Below are 19070 nucleotides of genomic sequence, written 5' to 3' on the forward strand. Positions count from 1 at the left end.
AAGTGGAGGCTGCAGGGCACCCTGGGGCTCCCTTGGCCTTGCCAGCTGAGAATGCTCAGGGAGCACATATCGGACCCATTCTTATGACGATATATTAATAATAATGTTATTACATATTTATGAAGTGCTCATGCTGTGCTCGAGGGTGACTCCCACCACCCCACCACCCTTCCAGCGACGCCTGGGTCCCTAACCCTGGGTCCCACCAGTCCTCCCGGTGTACTGTGGTCAAAGTGAATGTGACAGGTCGCCCTGGCCGCCTCAGCTGACCGTAACCGCCTGGAACATACGCGTCCGCTTTCTCCCGTAGGGCGAGAATTCGCTGCTGGTCGCTACGGGGTCAGTGTAAAGAACGTCCCCTGTAGTTGGTATCCCACCTGGGCTCCCGGGGCAGAAACGGGGAGGGGCCAGGTGCAAGCTCTCTACGGGGTCCACCTGGCGGCCGCCCCCTTCCCTTCCCCGGTCCCGGCCGGCCCGCGGGCGGGCGGGCGAGGGCGCGGCCCCAGGTTCCCCGGCCCCAGGCAGGCGGCCGCGCGCTGTCCCACTCCCAGAGCTCCCCGCCGCCCGGCCCAGCATCCTGGCGACCCGGCCCCGCGGCATATTTTCTCTTTATCATAAATATATAAATTATGCTAATTACGGGCATTGCATATTAACCAAACCCGAAACCTCCCCTGCCCGGCCCCCTCCCCTTCCGTGCAAACCCCTCCCCGCCCGGGACCCCGCTACTTACCGGAGCCTGAGCCCCAGCCGCCTTCGCCCTGGGTGCCCGGCGGCCACCGATTAGAGATTCATCTCACAGTCCGGGCCGGGGGGCCGGGGGCCGGGGGCCGGGGCCGGGGTGGCCGCCGCCCGCAGACAAAGAAGCCAGTGCGGCTTGGCTGGGCTCGGCTCGGCCCGGGAACCGGTCGGGACCCGCCGCCGCCCCCGGGCCCCCAGCCCGGGCTGGGCAGAACCGAGGGGACTTCGTGGGCTGCGCTGGGCGGTGGGGGGACGGCCGGGAGCGGGAAGGGGAAGCTGGCGGGGGCGGGGGGCGGTCAGGTATATATATATTTCTTCTTTCCTCCTTTTACGGCCCCCCCTTTTTTCTCCCCCCCTTTTTCCCTCCTTCTGCTACTTGGATTTTTTTAGCTGCTGCGTCATGAGCATAATTTATGCAAAGAGCTTTGCCGCATGCTGCACCGCGCTCGCCAGCCGCCGGGGGCGGGCGGGAAGGAACGGGATCGGGAGCCGGGAACCAGGGATGGGGGCGGGGAGGGGATCCTCAGCCACTACCCACGCTGGGAGGCCCCAGAGGCTCGCTCCCGGGAAAGGAGTGGAGGGTCGGTGGGGCGGGTCACGCAGCCCCCTTCGAGGTGTCGCTTGCGGTCGTTTCATTTTGTAAGGTGCGAGAGTGGGAGCAGGAGCATGGAGTCCGGTCTGGGGACCCTATGCCACATTCCCTTCAGCCTAGGGTTGGGGCGGTAACGGCGGTGAGTCCCGGCTGCCGCCCTTCCCACTCTAGGTTAGTCATCTGCCCTTCTAAACGTTGAAAGTCAAATTCTTGTACATTCCCAAGCCGCAGGCCAGGACCCCATTGCGAGATACGGAGGAATAGGAACTCCGACACCGCTCGGCCAGCGTCGAATCTCTGGAGCATATGTGCCCTATCTCCATTTCAAGGAGGGGACCCAGGCCCCGAATGCTTCCCTCCATCCCAGTAGCGGTTGTGGGCTGTGTTTTCTAAAGACAGCTTGCCTGCGTTCTTGTCCAAGTAGACAAAGAAATGCAAAAAATAGACAAAGTTCTGTGGAATGGAGAAAAAACAACGTCTGGTTTGGTGGTGGTGATGGTGGGGAGGGTTTGATTTATCTAGAGGCTCTGGAAGGTAGGGATGGGGGAAGGGATATGAAGAGGCAGAGTTTGGGGCTGAGGGAAAGTCGACTGGAGAAGTAGTTGACAAATGGAAGAGTAAGGAGTTCGGAGAACAAAGGGGAAGAAAAGGAATGAGGGGAGAATTGGGGAGGAGAATCTGGAGAAGGTGGATCCCAACATTGGTCTCCCTAGGCTGTTCCACCCCCAACCCCCATTTGGTGGTCTTATGATGTAAGCAGAAGTGAGAGGTAGTGTGTGAAGAATGGAAGTGGACTCCTCAGCCCTCCCTAGGCTGTTTCTTGGTAGAAGGACGCTCGCTGCAGGGATGTGGAGGAGAGGGGAGCAGCGCCAGGTGGCTCCAGACCATCACTACACACTTTCCCAGAAAGTTACCTGCTGCTTGCTCACGCCCAGAGGCCCTGCTCACAGACGCTTCCCTCTAGAGGCCCAGCATCATCATCATTTGCTTGGCCAGCAGAGCTCAGGTTCTATCAGCTTGATGTTTCCATCTGGGGGTGAGGAGATACCACAGGTGGAAGATTTATGAGTAACAAATGGGTTAGGAGTCAGAATGTTTAGGTTTTAGTCCCAGGTTTTCCACTGGCAGGCCAAGCAAGTAATTTAACTTCTTCATTACTCACAAAACGAGTGAGTAATAATCACTACTTCACAGGGTGGAAACATCTTAGTTTAATTGTAAACCTGTATGTGAAAAAACTTTGAAAACCGTGAGCTCTGTACAACTGTAAGGTATTACCTGTACAATAGTTGGCATCCATTTTGATGGCCCTCTGAAACTCTAACGTAGGTCATGGTTTTACCTCCATTGAGGGGTTGTTTGGTCTGTAGTCCTTCTGGTCCTTCCCCTCAGACTATAAATTCCTTGACAGCACAGGTGTGACTTCACTCATTTTTGTATTTCCTACCACTCTTTATGTGAAGAGGCGCAAATTTGCTACTGAATGTCGTCACAGAAAGGCAGACACTCTTAGGCCATGTGACTTGGTTTGGTGCTCAAATGCCTCGGATGATGGGGATTAGCAGCAACTGTGTGAAGAAGGAAATGGACATGATCTAAGCAGTTCAAGGAGACATACATCAAAATGTGAACTGTGGTTTTCTTTGGGAAAAGGCAACCTTTAAGTTATATTTTATACCCTTCTGCATTGCTTGAATATTACTTTTTGTTTTAATTTTTTATTGGGGTGTAAAATGCACCAACCCTAAAGGTACACCTGGATGAATTTTTACATGTATATACCAGGGGTGCCAAAAAAAAGTATACACATGACTTGTATTCATCTTTTGTTACCGGTATGTATTAAGTATTACAATTTTAATACATTTCTTTCCTTTCTTAAAATGTGTATACATTTTTTGGACACCCTCTGTGTATGTACTTACACCCACAACAAGATACAAAGCATGTCCAACACCCGAGAAGTTTCCCTTCCGCTCCTTGAGAGCCGACAAACTTCCCAGTTACCACTATTCTGATTTTTATCACCAGAAATTAGTTTTGCTGGTTCTTGAACTTCATATAAGTGGAATCAGATAGTATGTACTCTTTTGTATCTCGCTTCTGTCCCTCAACATCTGTTTTTCAGGTTCATCCATGCTGTGGGATCTAGCAGCATTATTTGTTCTTTTTATTGTTGTATATATTCCATTGCATAATTATATTACAATTTATCCATTCTATTACTGATGGTCATTTGGGTTGTTCCTGTTTTCGTCTTTTATGATACAGCTGCTATGAATCTTCTTGCACAAGTCTTTTGGTGAATATATGCACTTATTTCTCCTGGGTATATACTGAGGAATGGAATTGCTAGGTTTGAGGTATAGGTTTAACTTTTGTAGATACTGCTAAATAGTTTTCCAAAATGTTTGAGCCAATTTATATTCTTACTAGTAACGCACGAGAGTTCTAGTTGTTCCACAGCCTCACCAATACTTGTGGTATAGTCTTTTTCTGGCAATAGTGCAGTATCATCTTTTTGGAAGAAGTATACGTATATTTTATAATCAGAAAAAAGTCAACAATATAAATATTTCCATGGGTAGGTAGGGAGAAGATGTCATCAGTGGCTTCCCTCTGCTTCTCATGCCAAATGAAAGTCTTCCACAGTATCCTCAGCCCAGCACATTTTCTTTTTCTCCTTCACTCCCACTTTCCATGCCTTTTGAGCCTACATTTATTCACTAAATATTTATTATCTATCAAGTGCCAGACCCTGGGCTGGCTGCTAAGTGTTCAGTGGAGAACAAAACAGACTGCTCTCTTGGAATTTTTAGTCTACTGGGGAAAAAGACATTAAACAAGAAAGAAACACATAAATATATCATTACACGTGATGACTAAGAAAACAAGAAGGTGATATGAGAGATTCACACTAGGAGCAGGGAAGACCTGAAGAAGTCAGACATAGCTTAAAAGATGGAATAAGCAGGATGCAGAAGGAATAGTAGGGGCAGAGGCAATGAGGCAAGAAAGAACTTGGTGTTCAAGAAACCGAAAGAGGCTGGAGCAATGTGGTTGGAACACAGCAAGTCACAGGGAGATGTGCAGAAAATGAGGTTGGAAAGATAGACAGGGTCCAGACCGGGAAGGCCTGGCCATATATTCCTCTAATCTATTTAATTGGGCCCCTTCTTGCTTTGCAAATTCTATCAAGATTTACCTCCTCCAAGAAGCCTTCTTGAATAATACCAGATTGTTCTAATTAATATTATTTTAATTACATCATTGTTCCAATGACTTCATTACATAATTTATCATCTATAGGCCATTCATTCTGTTTCCTGGGAATACTATATTGGTTTACCCCACAGATGTATGACAGGACCTTCTGTTTCCTCTTTTGCTTGATCTCCAAGCACCCAGTTTATCAGGGATGCTCTGTCGACGGTAAGTCTCCCTTGGCACATACTTTATTCCTAGAAAACTCTTGGAATCTAAGTAGATCATCTCTGGGGTCCTATCTTCACTGGCTGGAGAACTGACTCAGTTCCAAGTCTTCTAAACTTGTCATGGAGCAACCAAATTTCTCCGAGATCCATGCATGTTTTTCCAAACACCTTCCCTGTATTTCCATAACTCTAATCACCAGATTAAAGGCATCATTGCTGTTGCCAAGGGACTGAATGAGGCTTATGCAGGTGGGAGTGAGTTGAAGGATGAAACAGCAGGGAGTCAGGTTGGTCAGCAGGAAAAAAACCTCTCAGCTATGAGGAGAGGAAATACAGCAATGCATTTCCAAGTGCTTCTCGGCCAGTTTTTCCCCCCATGTGTTACCTGCTTGTTCTCCCAGAAAGCTTTTGGGATTGTTTTTAAAATCTCTGGTGTCTTAAATTTTACGGTGTTATAGCATATTATAGTTGGCCAGTTTTCATAAAACAAGGAAGCTGTTGTCCGTCTTGACTGGTCATATTAAAGTCCTTGGGAGGAGAATGGACCGTGACGGAGAAGGTCTCCGAGTGCTGGTAACAATCCAGGGGTATTTTACGATGAGAAGCCAGTTTTTGAAAACTTGCATGTGACAAGGAGTGTGGCTGTACATGCTCCATTTTTTACAGACCTCCCACCCTGAAGTGCATATATTTTATTGTATTTAATTTAATTTTAGCAATGATGTAAAATTGGATTGCTGGGCTGCTGTCACTCTGACAGATCACCCTACCAGCTCAAAGGGTAAATATGTTTTTGTGTGTTTTTTTTTATAATTTTTGTACAGTAACAAGGTGAGGAACATTTCAGCTCATAAATTATTTACCAAACCTCACAGGCATAATAGGCTGTGTGCATATTCATCAGACTATCATCCATTATTCATAAGAAGTTCACTTCAACTGTTAGAAGAAAATGAGGTTGTTGACTGAAATGCTGAAGAAATGTGGGCTTTTGTCCTCCCCCCTCCTTTCTCCCTTCTGGGTAAGTCTGGAAGTTTCCATCAAAAAATTATATTTTAGAGGAAAAATAAAATCTATTCCTGACACGCAGATGTGTAGATAAGAGGGAAAGAAAGCTTGGAGAAGGAAATAAACTGGCAGAATCAACCACCATCTATTTAACTTGGCTAAAGGCCTCTGACTCCTGCTTCCACAGGGATTGTGCCCAGGAAGTGGCCAAAAGGGTTTCCCTTTCTTGCAACAAAAGGGCAGCTTCAGCAAATATGATAGAGTTAATGCTTATGTAGATTAAGATACAGGTTGCATTCTGTTTATCATTTCTCTTCTTATTTGGCCGTCACACCAAGCCTGTGAGGTAGGAGTAATTTTCAAGGTGAGAAAACTGAGGGTCAGTCAGGTTAAGTGACTTGTCTAAGGCCAAATAGCTGGTAAGGAGCAGACCAGGACTAGACCCTATATTTTCTTCCACATTCCATGTTCTTTATATTCTGTCTTCCCAAGTCCTCTGGATGATAAAACCCACTGTTCCCAAGAGAGAAGCATTTCACAATGCTTTCCATGAACCATTGATTTTATTGTTTTCCCTTTTTTTTATATCTTTATTATTTCTGTGACTACAGAAGCAATATAGGCTTGAAAAGCATCAAATAATACAAAGTTTTATAGAACAGAGAATAACAAATGTCCCTGGTGTGTGGACAGGCTGTTAACTGCCAATCTCCATTGCCACAGGAACAAGTAGGAGACATTACAATCCAATCAGATCTTCAGATGTGGCCATGGTCACTTATTAGCTGTGTAACCTTGGGCAAGTTAGCCTCTCGAAGCCACAGTTTCCCATTTGTAAAATGGGATAACACTCCATGGGTTTTGTAAGTGCTGAATAAGATAATGTATGTGAAACTCACGTGTCAAGAGTTTTCCTCATTGTAAGGATTCCCTCTCTCTAGTATATTCCAGGAAATGGAATGAGAAGCAAAGTTGGTCTCAGGCCTGTCCCTCAGTCTTCTGCTTGACCCTCTGTGTCCTGGGTCACTTATTTGGCTGCTGGCCACAGCCTAGAACTCCTGGTGTGGTTCTTCTTCTGGATGAAATGCAACTGTATTCCCAGAGGGGCACAGCTGCGAATTCTCCCTAACAAGGTTGTTCTTGACTGAAGAGTTGGGGGAAAACTAAAGAGAATTCCAATGAATAAGGGAAAGCATTAAAACTTTGGTTTTAACTTTCCTTATAATCCAAGTGAAAAACAGCTAAGAACTTGAATCTTTATTAAGGGTTCAGATCCTTTTATGGATGGACCCCAGACCCTAACCTGGCTCCCTATACTCAGGTCTGCTTCCTTCCCTAGAAACTCCTCCTTCAAACCTCCACTCCTTCCTGGGAAGCCCCAGGCCCTTCCTTCCTCTGGTTCCTCAGCTATGCCCGGAAGTGCATGGGCCCAAATCGGACATCCTCAGTCTGGAAGAGGTTCGTGTGTGAGGTGGGGTGGGGAGGTGGAGGGAAGAACAGGGAACAGGCGCCAAGTGCATGTGGCCCAGGGCACACAGTCCATCCAGCAGAATCGTCTGGGGAGGCTGGCACTTCAAATCCAGACCCCTTTCAGCCTCCTGGACAGACTAAGATGCCCTTTGGAAAGTAAGTGATCTTTGGAAAACACACACACACACACACACACACACACATACACACACACCTTGAAGAATAAGATGAAATCTCAACCCCCAAACCAGTGAATGTTGGTGTGTGAGTATCACCCTATTACGTTGCATTTTTAATAAGTACTAAATGATTCTGATGCAGTGATGCAGGTGGTTTGGGATTTCACATTGAGAAAAAATGATTAAAACCCCAAAAGAAGAGCCGCTGCACTAGGATCTAATAGGCTGCCCAGCTACAGCAGTCCTTTGCGTTATTCTGCAGCGCTGTGTCAGTGCCTGCCCTACAAAGGCGTGCCAGAAATAAGAAAGGAGGGTCCATTTCTGAGTCATAGATCTTATAATCCTTGTTCCCTTAGTTACACAAAGACCAGCCAAAGCTTTACCTCTATCCTCCCTCTTTGGACTGGGAAATAGGAAGTGGTTTTATTTTGCCAGTCAAATAAGCGAAGAGCACAACACGTAGTAGATGCTCAATAAAGGTACATAACAAAGCTCTAGTCAGTCTAATTAACTGGGAGCAGGGGGCACGGCAGGAAGAGGCACCGTTGTTCTCTGAGCCCTCAGAGCACAGCTTATCCATCTCTCCTGTAGCCCTTACCGAGTTCTGCTGTGATGTTCCTTTCAGCATCTGTCTTGCCCAGCACATTAAAAGAGTTTGTTAGTCACCATCCTTGGCTTTTCCCTCTTCTTCATCCCAACATTATTATTTTTAAATGCCTCTATTGAGGTATAACAGACATACGATAAACTGCACGTTTAAAATGTACAGTTTGGTAAGTTTTGACATAGGTACACACCCATGAAACCATCACTATCAAGATAATGAACATATCCGTCATCCCAAAGTTTCCAGAATCCCTCTCTCCCTCCTCCTCCCTTTACACAGGCAACTACTGATCTGTTCTTTATCATTACAGTTTGTAGTTTCCAAAATGTTATATAACTAAAATGCTACCGTATGCGCTCGTTTTTAAAAATCTGGTTTCTTTCACTCAGCATAATTGAGGTTATCCATGTAGTTGTGTGGATCCATACACTTCATTCCTTTTTGTTGTATGACAATGCAATGCTTTATCCATTGGCCTGTTGATGGACACGCACGTTGTTTCCAGTGTGGGGCTATTACAAATAAAGCTGTTGTAAATATCCATGTATAAGTATTTGGGTGCCCACATGCCTCTTGGGTAAACAGGAGTGGTGTGTGTATGTTTAACTTTTGAAGAGCCTGTCATACTGGTTTCAAAGTGGTTGTATCATTTTACACTTTTACCAACAGTGTAGGAGAGTTCTAGTAGCTCTGCATCCTCTCCGACACTTGAAATGTTCAGTCTTTTTCATATTGGCCATTTTAGTAGGTGTGCCGACATTGTTTTAACTTTTTGAATTGGTAAGCATTCACATGGTTCAAAAATTTAAAAAAAATTTAACGGTATATGGTGAAGTCTCACTCTACCTCTGTCTCCCCACCCGACCTAGTAACCACTTTTATAGGCACCTTGTGTATTCTTCCAGAATAGCTTTACTCAAATAGTAATGAATATTCTTGGTTTTCCTGCTCTTTTACATAAAAAGTATCATGCTAAGCACACTGTTCTGACCTTCCCGTTTTTTTCCCCTTAAAAAATATTTTGGAGAGCTTTCTCATTCTTTGTTACAGCCACACAGCGTTTAATTGTATAGATGCACAACTTGTATTATTATTTTACCAGTTCCCTATTGATGGACATATGGTTGTTTCTAATCTTTTCCTATGACAAACAATACTGCAGTGAACAGCCTTACACGCAGTGTTTCTCATTAGTGCAAATGTATCTGTACGAATCATTCCTAGAAGTGGAAATGGTAATTTGTAATTTTGATAGATATTGCCAAAGTAACCCTATAGGAGTTGACCAATTTATACTCCCACCATCAATAAATTGGAGTGCCTGTTTATCCACAGCCCTGCAAATAAAGTTAGCAATGCTTGGATTTTTGCCAATCTGCTAATGGTATTTGTGTGGTTTTAATTTGCCTTCTTCTTATTAAGAGTGAAGCTGAACATGTTTTCATGTTTAGAAGCCATTTGTATTTTCTTTTCTGTGAGCTGCCTATAAATGTCATTTGCTACTTTTTCTAATGGTTGGTCATATACTTACTGATTTCTAGGAGTTTTTTATTTTTAATTAGTTTCAGGTGTACAAAACAATGTAATAGACATTGACACTCCACATAAAGTGAAAAACCCCCTCCCCCATTTCTAGGAGTTCTTTATATGCAGGGAGATTAGCCTTTTGTGATATGAATTGCAAATATATTTTTCCAATTGTCATTTGTCTTGATTTTATGTAGGTGTTATCCCTGACATTAATCGTGTTAATTAATTCTGAACATTAATCCCAGTATCAGTCCAGTTGTTTCTGCCTCCTAAATATTTCTGGGATTTCCAACCCCCCCACTCCCCTTTGCCTTCTTTTTATGCCACCTCCCTAGGCCAATGTGCCATCATCACTCACCTAACTCACTACATTGGTATTCTAAATGGACTCACAGACGCACTTCCATTCCTGCTCCTTCTTTAATCTATTTTACATACCGTAGCCAGAAAGATTTTTCTAAAATAAAAACATGATCATGTGACTCTTCTGCTTAAAACTCTTTGGTGGCTAACCAGTGCCCAAAGGATAGAATCCAATGTCTTAAGACAGGATCCTCCATGGGCTCTAATGTCCCCCGCACAGTCTGTCTCCTGTTTCTCTTCAGCTTCCTCTCTTCCCAGGTCTCACCTCCAAGTCCATGCTCCAGCCACACTGAACTAGTTTCATGTCCTCCCTCTCCATAAGCTCTCTCACCTCTAGGCCTTTGCAGAAGCTATTCTCTCTTTGAGGAACCCTCCACTTATTTACCTTCCACTTACCTTTCGGATTTCATCTCAGACATCACTGCCAGCAGGAAGCCTTCCTTGACTGCAGTAAAGTACTTCACCTATGTGTTCTCATAACACCCCACACTGTGCTAGTGTCAGCACTAATCAGTCTAGTCTGATTATCTGTTTTCTGTCTCTCCCATTAGGTAGACTAGGCTCCAGAGGGTGGGGACTAAGCCTGCTTCTTCACTATTGTTTCCCTAATGCCTATCACAGAGCCTGGCACATAATAGATGCTCAATAAATAGTTGTTAAATTAACTCAAGAAAGGATGTTTGATAAATGATTAAATGAATATCTTCATCTCACTAGGGGTCCTAGGAGAATGAAGAAGACAGAGGCTCTTAACTCTTGTCCAAGAAAGGAGCCTGTTGCTCCTTAATCCCACCTAGCAGAGAAGGCAATGGCTTCCAACCCTTTCATTTCTGTTGGTAACGTTATTTGGCTCTGTCCTGGCTTTTCCTATGCCCAGGTCCCAGGCTGAAAAGGAAAATATCTAACATTCTGCACTGACCAATCTGAGGGCAACTTGCCTCAGCTGGACCTAGGTCCTGGGGGCTTCCTGGGTGTCAAAAGTTAACCTTTTAGTTACCGGACCAAGGAGAGGTCCTGAGTAGAGGGGTCCAGTGAAGAACTAGAGTAGACGGTGGGTACTTGGGGGGAGGGCTTCGGGCAATGGCTGTTTACCATCCGGTAGAAGTATTTGCATTTTTAACACGTGGTAGGGCCTGACTAGAATTTACAACTTGATTATCAACTCTGCCCACTTCCCCTCTGTCTTCTCAGGCTTCCTTTTGCTCTTTTCCTTCCCTAAAACAGAGTCTAGATTTAGAGCTGGAGGTGACACAAAGATTGTGGGATTTTGGGGGCAGATGATAAAACTGAGACCCTTGGGAGGCAACAGATTAAAAACAATGTGAACACATGAAAAACAAGGCTTGTAAAGTCAAGCAAACCTGATTTGGAATACTGGCTGCGCAGCTCTGCAACTTATAGTTCAGCTACTTAACGTGTCCGGAACACAGTTCCCTTATGGGCCCCTTTCCTCAGAGGCTGCTATGGACATTAAATGGGTAATAGCTGTAAGGTCACTGGCATAGTGTTGGCGTCATGCAGACGTAGTAGGGGTAAGTGGGAGCTGAACAGATGAGAACCAGAATCAGCTGGTGACAGAGTGAGGACCAGAACTAGTTTTGTTTGTTTTTTTCTTAAAGATTTTGTTGGGGAAGGGGAACAGGACTTTACCGGGGAACAGTGTGTACTTCCAGGACTTTTTTCCAAGTCAAGTTGTTGTCCTTTCAATTTTAGCTGTGGAGGGTGCAGCTCAGCTCCAGGTCCAGTTGCCTTGCTAGTTGCAGGGGGCGCTGCCCACCATCCCTTGCAGGAGTCAAGGAACTGAACCGGCATCCTTGTGGTTGAGAGCCCACTGGCCCATGTGGGAATTGAACCGGCATCCTTCAGAGTTAGGAGCACAGAGCTCTAACCGCCTGAGCCACAGGGCCAGCCCCCCAGAACTAGTGTCTTGATTTATTGTCCACCTCCTACACTCTCACTGACATGGGGTGCTATCATTAACACAGTTCTGGGGTTCCTGAGGGCTCAGAAAGAGAAATAAGGGAAGTTTCCTTTCTTAGTTTCACTCATTTATTTTCTGAGGCCCTGAGTACAGGGTAAGGGTAGGGACAGAGTCCTGACCACTCCAGTTTCAGGCTTTGTGGTAAAATCAGTTTAAGATCTGAGTTGGAAAAGTTAGGATACAGGGAAAAATATTTGCCTGACCTGACCTCCAAGGATTTATTTCTTTACTCACCAAGTACTGATTGCAAAGGCCCTAGGGATAATAGTCCACTGAAAAACAGTGTTTTTCAAACTGTGGGTCCTGACTTCTTAGTGGGATATGAAATCACAACCAGAACTGAAAAAAATAGGAGGGAATAGAAATACCATAGTGTATTTATACACAGAAGGATAAGTCCTAGGTCATAAAATTTTGTTTCAGTTATATATGTTTTTATTTCAGTTATGTATGTTTATAAATGTGTGTGTGCTGGGTTATGATTTGGATTTTGGTCAAAAAATATTACAAGTGTCTGCACTAGAAAGTAAGCTTCAGGAGAGCAAGGCCTTTATTTTAGAACAGTGCCTGGTATTGGTAAGTGCTTTACAAGTAGGTGTTGAATGACTGAATATCTAACAATGTACCTGCCTTCAAGAAGAACAGAGTTAGAAATATAGGAAAAAGTAAATATCAGAGACTTTATAATACTAATATCAGTCTGAATCAAATTAATGTGAATATACTGAAAAGGGTAAAAATCTAAAAGAAGTTCCAAAACAAAAAGTCTTGGAAATAGGACTTTTAGAATATTTTAGTCATGATAAGCAGTGTGAAGTGATAAGAAACAAAATAATAAATAAACCAGAACAAAACAAAAACACAGACTTGAGAACCTGGGAGCCAGGACACAAGATCTGATTCTGTAACCTGTTTACTACGTGACTTAGGGCAAGTCTCTTTAATCATTTCTCCCATTCGGAAAGCAGGAATGCTCCAACGAGCCTTGCCTGCCACACAGGCCTCTTGTGAAGATCCAAGAAATCATGGAGTTTAAGGGCGCTCTGCAAACTGTAATACAATTCTGGAGACAGAAGCAAGGGATTACTGAATTGAAGTGAGTAGAGGTCTTTTCGGTGGTTGAATTAATTAATCAGCAAATATTTATCAGGCTTCTAATGTTTATTGAGGGATTTCCTTTCCAAAGTTTTTCCTTTTCAGATGCTTTTCTAATACTATTCTTATTACAATATAGAATGTAAACTCCATGAGAAAATAATGTTGGGCTGTTAGGGTTAGGTTCATTTCTGTAGTTGCACATAGCAAGCGCTCAGCAGATACTTTAAAACAAAGGATGGAAGGAAAAACTTAACTGCTGCCCCGGAGGATGGCATCTTTGCCCTTAAAAACAGTTCAGAGGCGAAGCCATAAACAAAGAAAATAAACACAAGGCACATGGCACAGGTCACCTATAACAGGTGCCATAGGAAGGGCAGGGCCACAGGCACTCCTTGGGTATTCTGAATATGCCAGTTCTAGTGCCAGGTGTTGTGGAGGGCACAGCACAGGGTGCCCTTCCTTTTGGTGAGAAAGGCAGTTACACATAAGCAAATATCGACAGCCTGTCAGTGGAACAGATAGGCAGCGAAGATTCGAGGGACGGTCCAATTCAGAAAAAGACAGATGTGAGTTGGACCCACAAAATAAATCTTTACGGAGCTGAGGCTTAAGTCGGCCTTGGTAGGAGAGAAACGCGTGATATAGATCAAGGTTCGGGGAGCGCATTTCAGGCAGTTAGAGAAGTTTGTAGAAATCTATGCTCCTTGTGGAAAGGATGTCAAGGTGAGGTGACCTTGAGCTGATGCGTGTAGGTGGAAAAAGTTTCCTGGAAATAGTTTAATGCTTCTACCTCCGACCGCCCAAGAGATAGAAAAGATACTGTTACGAGACAATACCTGTACACGTTCTTATTTGGTTTTCCTCCAGCCGACCGACAGCGGTGGGGGGGGGAAGAGGTTGAAGGATAAGACCGAGTGGGCGGGGCCAACGCGAGTGGGCGGGATCACGCGGGTCCTCTCTGTAGCTACTGGAGGCCGGGCACAGGGGCTGGGTTTCCGGCGGCGGCGGGACTCGGGCGTCGGGTGACGCTAGGAGGACGAGTCATCACGTGACACGGAAGTGACTACGAACAGGAAGAGGACGAAAAAAATAACCGTCCGCGACGCCAAGCCGAACCGGACCCGCAGCCACCATGAACAGCAAAGGCAAGGACAGGGGACGGCTGAAGCCGTCGGGGGGAGTAGTGCTGGCTCGGAGCGAGCGGGCCTGGAGTCCGGGGTCACCCAACGCCAAGCTTGGGGCGAGCTGCTCCGCGCTCCTCGGCCGGCTGCAGTCCCGGGGGCTGCGCCAGACGCCTTCGCCATCCCCGAACTACGGCTGCTGGCTACCTCCCGGCCCTTTTCCCCTTAAACCCTGTGGCGCAGTTTGGAGCCGCGGACTCGGGGGTGGGGGAGGGAGGCTTGTCACGATGGGCATCTCCAGGAGCAAATGGGGAGCTAGAGCAGGGATTTGGGTAGGCCAATGGAGAGCCGGCGGGGGCGGGGCGCCGCGCTCCGGAACCACAGGCAAGCCCACGGGCTTAACTAGTGAGGTGCGGGCGCTGGTGGGCGGGACAGGGCCTGAAGGGTCGCTTTCCCCTTCCCTCGCTGGTGGCTAGAACTTCTCCCGGATCCTGTGATGGTACCAGTGTGCCTGGCAAAACACGATCCTCATCTCCTCAAGTCAGAATTTTCCCCTTCACCCTCTGTCCGGTCTCAAGGTTGACTTCCACCCTTCACGCTTTCTTTTAATTTGAAATTGACCTTGAGTAGGCATCTGTGAGGTAGATGATCATAACCACCGGTGCTCACAGTCTTGGCTAGTTCCAGCCAGGCTTGTGGAGACTACCCAGGGCAGAGGCAGGATGCACCCTTGAAACGGGCAAGCACGGGTGCTTCCCATGTTTCAGACCTGTCCTGCATTCTGGAAGGAACTTGGGCCCAGCTGGACTGTCCCCTTACACCAGTATACTAGTGGAAAGAGTGCGTTTCCTGTCCAGTTAGAATCTAGCATCTTCAGTGATAAGGATGCAAAGAGAATGCTTCTTTTCTTGGCTCCAGGAATCAGGCCCTCCAGGGCAGCCTGTTTACAAATGCCCTCCTGCTTGCTCCCACTAGGTTAGCTACCCCATATGCCTTCCCCATTTTAGTGGCTCTGTATGGTAGGCAACATGCATTTTTTTCCTTCTCTTCCAGGTCAATATCCAACGCAGCCAACCTACCCTGTGCAACCTCCTGGGAATCCTGTGTACCCTCAGACTTTGCATCTCCCTCAGGCTCCACCCTATACTGATGCTCCACCTGCCTACTCAGAGGTGCTTCCACTTTCCTAGACTTGAGCTGGTTGAGTGTACTTTTGCATATCACATTTCAGTCCTTAGCTGAGTCTGACGCCACATATTTACTCCTCACAAACGAGAGTACCCACACGAATAGTCTAAAGTTCAATTTCTGTTGGGTTCAGAATGCATTATCTGAGTATTTTATGTTATTTAGCACAGGTTGAGGTTGAGATGAGTTGGCTTTCGTTGAGCCTAACATTAGCTATAGCAGGAGAATAGTGAGGGGTAGTGGAAAGGTAACTTGTATGACTCAGATTGTAATCTGCACAAAGAGGATTAAGGACTGAGTCATGAAAGAGGAAACAGGAATGAAATCTGAAATAGGAATGCCATCAAGTAACATTTTGCCATCTCTTCTGCCTCTTATAGCTCTATCGTCCGAGCTTTGTGCACCCAGGGGCTGCCACCGTCCCCACCATGTCAGCTGCATTTCCTGGCGCCTCCCTGTATCTGCCCATGGCCCAATCTGTGGCTGTGGGACCTTTAGGTTCCACAGTCCCCATGGCTTATTATCCAGTTGGCCCCATCTATCCACCTGGTTCCACAGTGCTGGTGGAAGGAGGGTATGATGCAGGCGCCAGATTTGGAGCTGGGGCTACTGCTGGCAACATTCCTGTGAGTATGACCTTAGCAGAAAAAGCTCAGCTCTTGTGTATTTTAACTTTCTGAAATGACTACATAGCCATACTTTCACCATCCCTGGATAATAATTGCTGATATTAGTGCAACCAGTAACATCCACGAGTCAGGCAGAAAGCCATTGATAGGGCAGAACTGTGGCAGGTTAGTATCTGGTACTGGGTCTGAGTTCACCAGAGTCCTGCCTGCTGCTTTTTCAGTTCACTTTGGTACAGTGAACTGGCCTAGTGACATCCCTTATTCATTCTATAGCATGGACTTAGTATTTGCCATCAGCATGACATTGTATTAAGAACTATGATGACTAAAAAAGTAGAATGCATAACCCCTGTTAAGTAGCATTTAGAAAGATAATCGGGATTTTAGTTATGCCACCTGCTTAGTTCCCGTGTGCATGGGAATTAGAGCCCAAATGGTCCTTGCTAGGCCTTGAGGCCTGTCTGCTCGCCATATGTTAGAGATGAGGCGGGAATGGTGTTATTAGGTGGAGCTTTTTTATTATCTCGTGGTCACTTGAAAACAATTGAGGGACCCTGGGGTATAGGGCCATGGACCTAGCACCCCATCCCTGTTTTTGGAATATGGATAGAAACTCACTGAAAATGCCCATTGGTCTGGACTCCCTGTATTTAGAAGATATCCATAGGCTTTACCTTGGAGCTGGAACCCTCTGAATAAGTGGTAGGCTCCGTATCTTTGGGTTCACAGACCTGCTCGAGCCCAGATTGTTGGCAGAACCAGCTCCTTGAAATGCTGTTGGTCAGCACATTACCGTCTTCCTAATAGGTCCTGTTACACCCGTGTCCACTTCCCTTGTATCACCTGCCTTGTGCCCACTCAATCTTGTCTTTTCCTTTCAGCCACCACCCCCTGGATGCCCTCCCAATGCTGCTCAGCTTGCAGTCATGCAGGGAGCCAATGTCCTCGTAACTCAGCGGAAGGGAAACTACTTCATGGGCGGCACAGATGGTGGCTACACCATCTGGTGAAGAACCAAGGCCACCTCTGTGCCGAGAAAGACATCACATACCTTCAGCACTTCTCACAATGTAACTGCTTTAGTCATATTAACCTGAAGTTGCAGTTTAGACACATGTTGTTGAGGTGTCTTTCTGGTGCCCAAACTTTCAGGCACTTTTCAAACTTAATAAGGCACCATGTAATGGTAGCAGTACCTCCCTAAAGCATTTTGAGGTAAGGGAGGTATCCATTCATAAAATGAATGTGGGTAAAGCAGCCCTAAGGATCTTCCTTTAATTCCTCTGGAGTAATACTGTACCATACTGGTCTTTGCTTTTAGTAATAAAACATCAAATTAGGTTTGGAGGGAACTTTGATCTTCCTAAGAATTAAAGTTGCCAAATTATTCTGATTGGTCTTTAATCTCCTTTAAGTCTTTGATTTATATTACTTGTTATAAATGAAACGCATTAGTGGCCTGCCTTTTCCTTTCCATCCTTGGTCCCACATCCCACCCTCAACCCTAGTCTTCCATTCCCTCCCGCCAATCTCCATTGAATCAATGGTGCAGGACAGAAAGCCAGTCAGACTAATTTCCTTCTCTCCTTGCACTTCTCCCCACTTGTCATCTTTTAACTAGTCTTTCACAAGGATCCTCTGAACCCCCTCTGGGCCCCAATCAGACCCATTACTTCTGCTTTTGCATCTCAGGCAAAAGTGGAGGGTGCCTTTCGGACCCTCCTCCTAGGTTGTCTTTTCATACATGAATCAAACCCAAATTTGCTTTGGTGCCAGAAAAACTCAGCTTGTTTGAACAAAGGATAGCAAATCAAACTGTACTATAAACAATAGTTTGTTTAGAATGGGGAAGGGGAGGGCAAGGAGGAGGACGCATTTCAGAAGCCTGATGACTTCAGAGCCAAATTAAGGGGAATTTTCAGACAAAAAAAATTGGTTACCTTTTACTGTCCGAGCGTCTCATGCTGCCCCTCATGGTTCCCCAGAATTCCTAAGCTAGGTCAATGGGGTGATATTGTGAATGCCTCCCTACAAAATGACTTGAGCCCAGTGAAATCTCATTAGGGTTAAGAATATTTCAGGGATCCTTAATATTTTGATTTTTGTTTTCAGCAATTGGATTTTATTTTATAATTTCAGTTCATCTAAATTTTATGTTCTGTACATGTGATGTTTGACTGTACCATTGACTGTTATGGAAGTTCAGCGTTGTATGTCTCTCTCTACACTGTGGTGCACTTAACTTGTGGATTTTTTTATACTAAAAATGTAGAATAAAGACTATTTTGAAGATTTGAATAAAGTGATGAAGTTGCATTACACCTCACTTCAAGGATTCTTTACTCGGCTTGTTTTTAGATTTCTTCTGTTTATATCTTATATCCCACCTAGCATTCGGGTAGGTGCTCCTGCCATTCTGTTTTGTTTTTGTTTTGTTTTTAAATGAAGTCTTTGAAAATAAATGCAGGAGGACAAGGCGAAGCCCGAACCGTTTTCAAGAGTTTCATTCTACATGTTTAACTTCATTTTACTTCCTAAGTTCTTTCAGATTCTTAAAAGTCTATTATGCCAGAGGAATTCAGAAAATAAACAGAAATAAAGGAATGACTGATTCTCCTATTTTGCCCTAAAGTTTGACTTGAGGAAGATGTTTTAGTGTAACAATTTGTGTAAGTTTAGGATGATCTTCAACTTCTCCAAAGTTGTGTGTGGCGAAATACTGAAAACTCCTGGAACCCAGGTTACCAAGATTGATTCCTCAGCTCTTGGGTCTTACCTTGAGTGGACTTGAGCTTGGACAATGGAAGCAATACATTAAGACCTCCAAGGACAGCGAGCTTAATTCCCAAGTAAACAATATTTGGGGAGCTAACGATCTCCACCAAAACAATTGTGCCATTTAAACATACCTCATTTTGAGACTAAGATCCAAGAAGCTTCTCTGGGCTTGATTCAAAGGACACTGGTGGGAAAGTGGCAGCTAGACTCTTCCTGGTTCCTCCGTGTATACAGAGAATGGGTTCTGGGAAAGGGGTCCTTGCCAAGATGGAGGATAATCCATCTCCCAGGGTATGTTTCTGACACTCCTCTGGGACAAGCTTCCCAGGACCATCTTTGTTTCAACCTGAG

At 45.3% G+C, this 19070-nt stretch overlaps 2 protein-coding genes across 7 annotated transcripts in view; one reads left to right on the forward strand and one right to left on the reverse strand.

The window, feature by feature from the left end:
• POU6F1 (POU class 6 homeobox 1) overlaps window positions 1-1172 on the reverse strand; it is a 24170-nt gene extending 22998 nt beyond the window's left edge. For 2 of the 5 annotated variants that reach the window (XM_074325673.2, XM_074325672.2), the window contains exon 1: window positions 734-1167. The gene's annotated coding sequence lies outside the window, so the exon portion shown is untranslated. Of the gene's footprint in view, window positions 1-733 lie in introns of all 5 variants that reach the window. The other 3 variants (XM_074325678.2, XM_074325677.2, XM_074325675.2) reach the window with 2 other exon arrangements.
• Window positions 1173-13995: 12823 nt separating this feature from the next.
• On the forward strand, window positions 13996-18262 carry DAZAP2 (DAZ associated protein 2). 2 transcript variants are annotated; one of them, XM_074325681.2, is made up of 4 exons: window positions 13996-14148; window positions 15178-15296; window positions 15693-15938; window positions 16823-18262. In XM_074325681.2, the coding sequence occupies exons 1-4, from the start codon at window positions 14136-14138 to the stop codon at window positions 16949-16951; spliced, it is 507 nt and encodes a 168-aa protein (XP_074181782.1). In that variant the 5' UTR covers window positions 13996-14135; the 3' UTR covers window positions 16952-18262. The 2 variants fall into 2 exon arrangements, with proteins under 2 accessions (XP_074181782.1, XP_074181783.2); XM_074325682.2 differs by having other exon boundaries at window positions 15693-15861.
• The last annotated feature ends 808 nt before the right edge of the window (window positions 18263-19070 follow it).

The sequence above is a fragment of the Rhinolophus sinicus genome, chromosome 1 (genome assembly GCF_057876585.1).
Source record: "Rhinolophus sinicus isolate RSI-liver-muscle chromosome 1, RSI-T2T, whole genome shotgun sequence".
Lineage (NCBI taxonomy): Eukaryota > Metazoa > Chordata > Mammalia > Chiroptera > Rhinolophidae > Rhinolophus > Rhinolophus sinicus.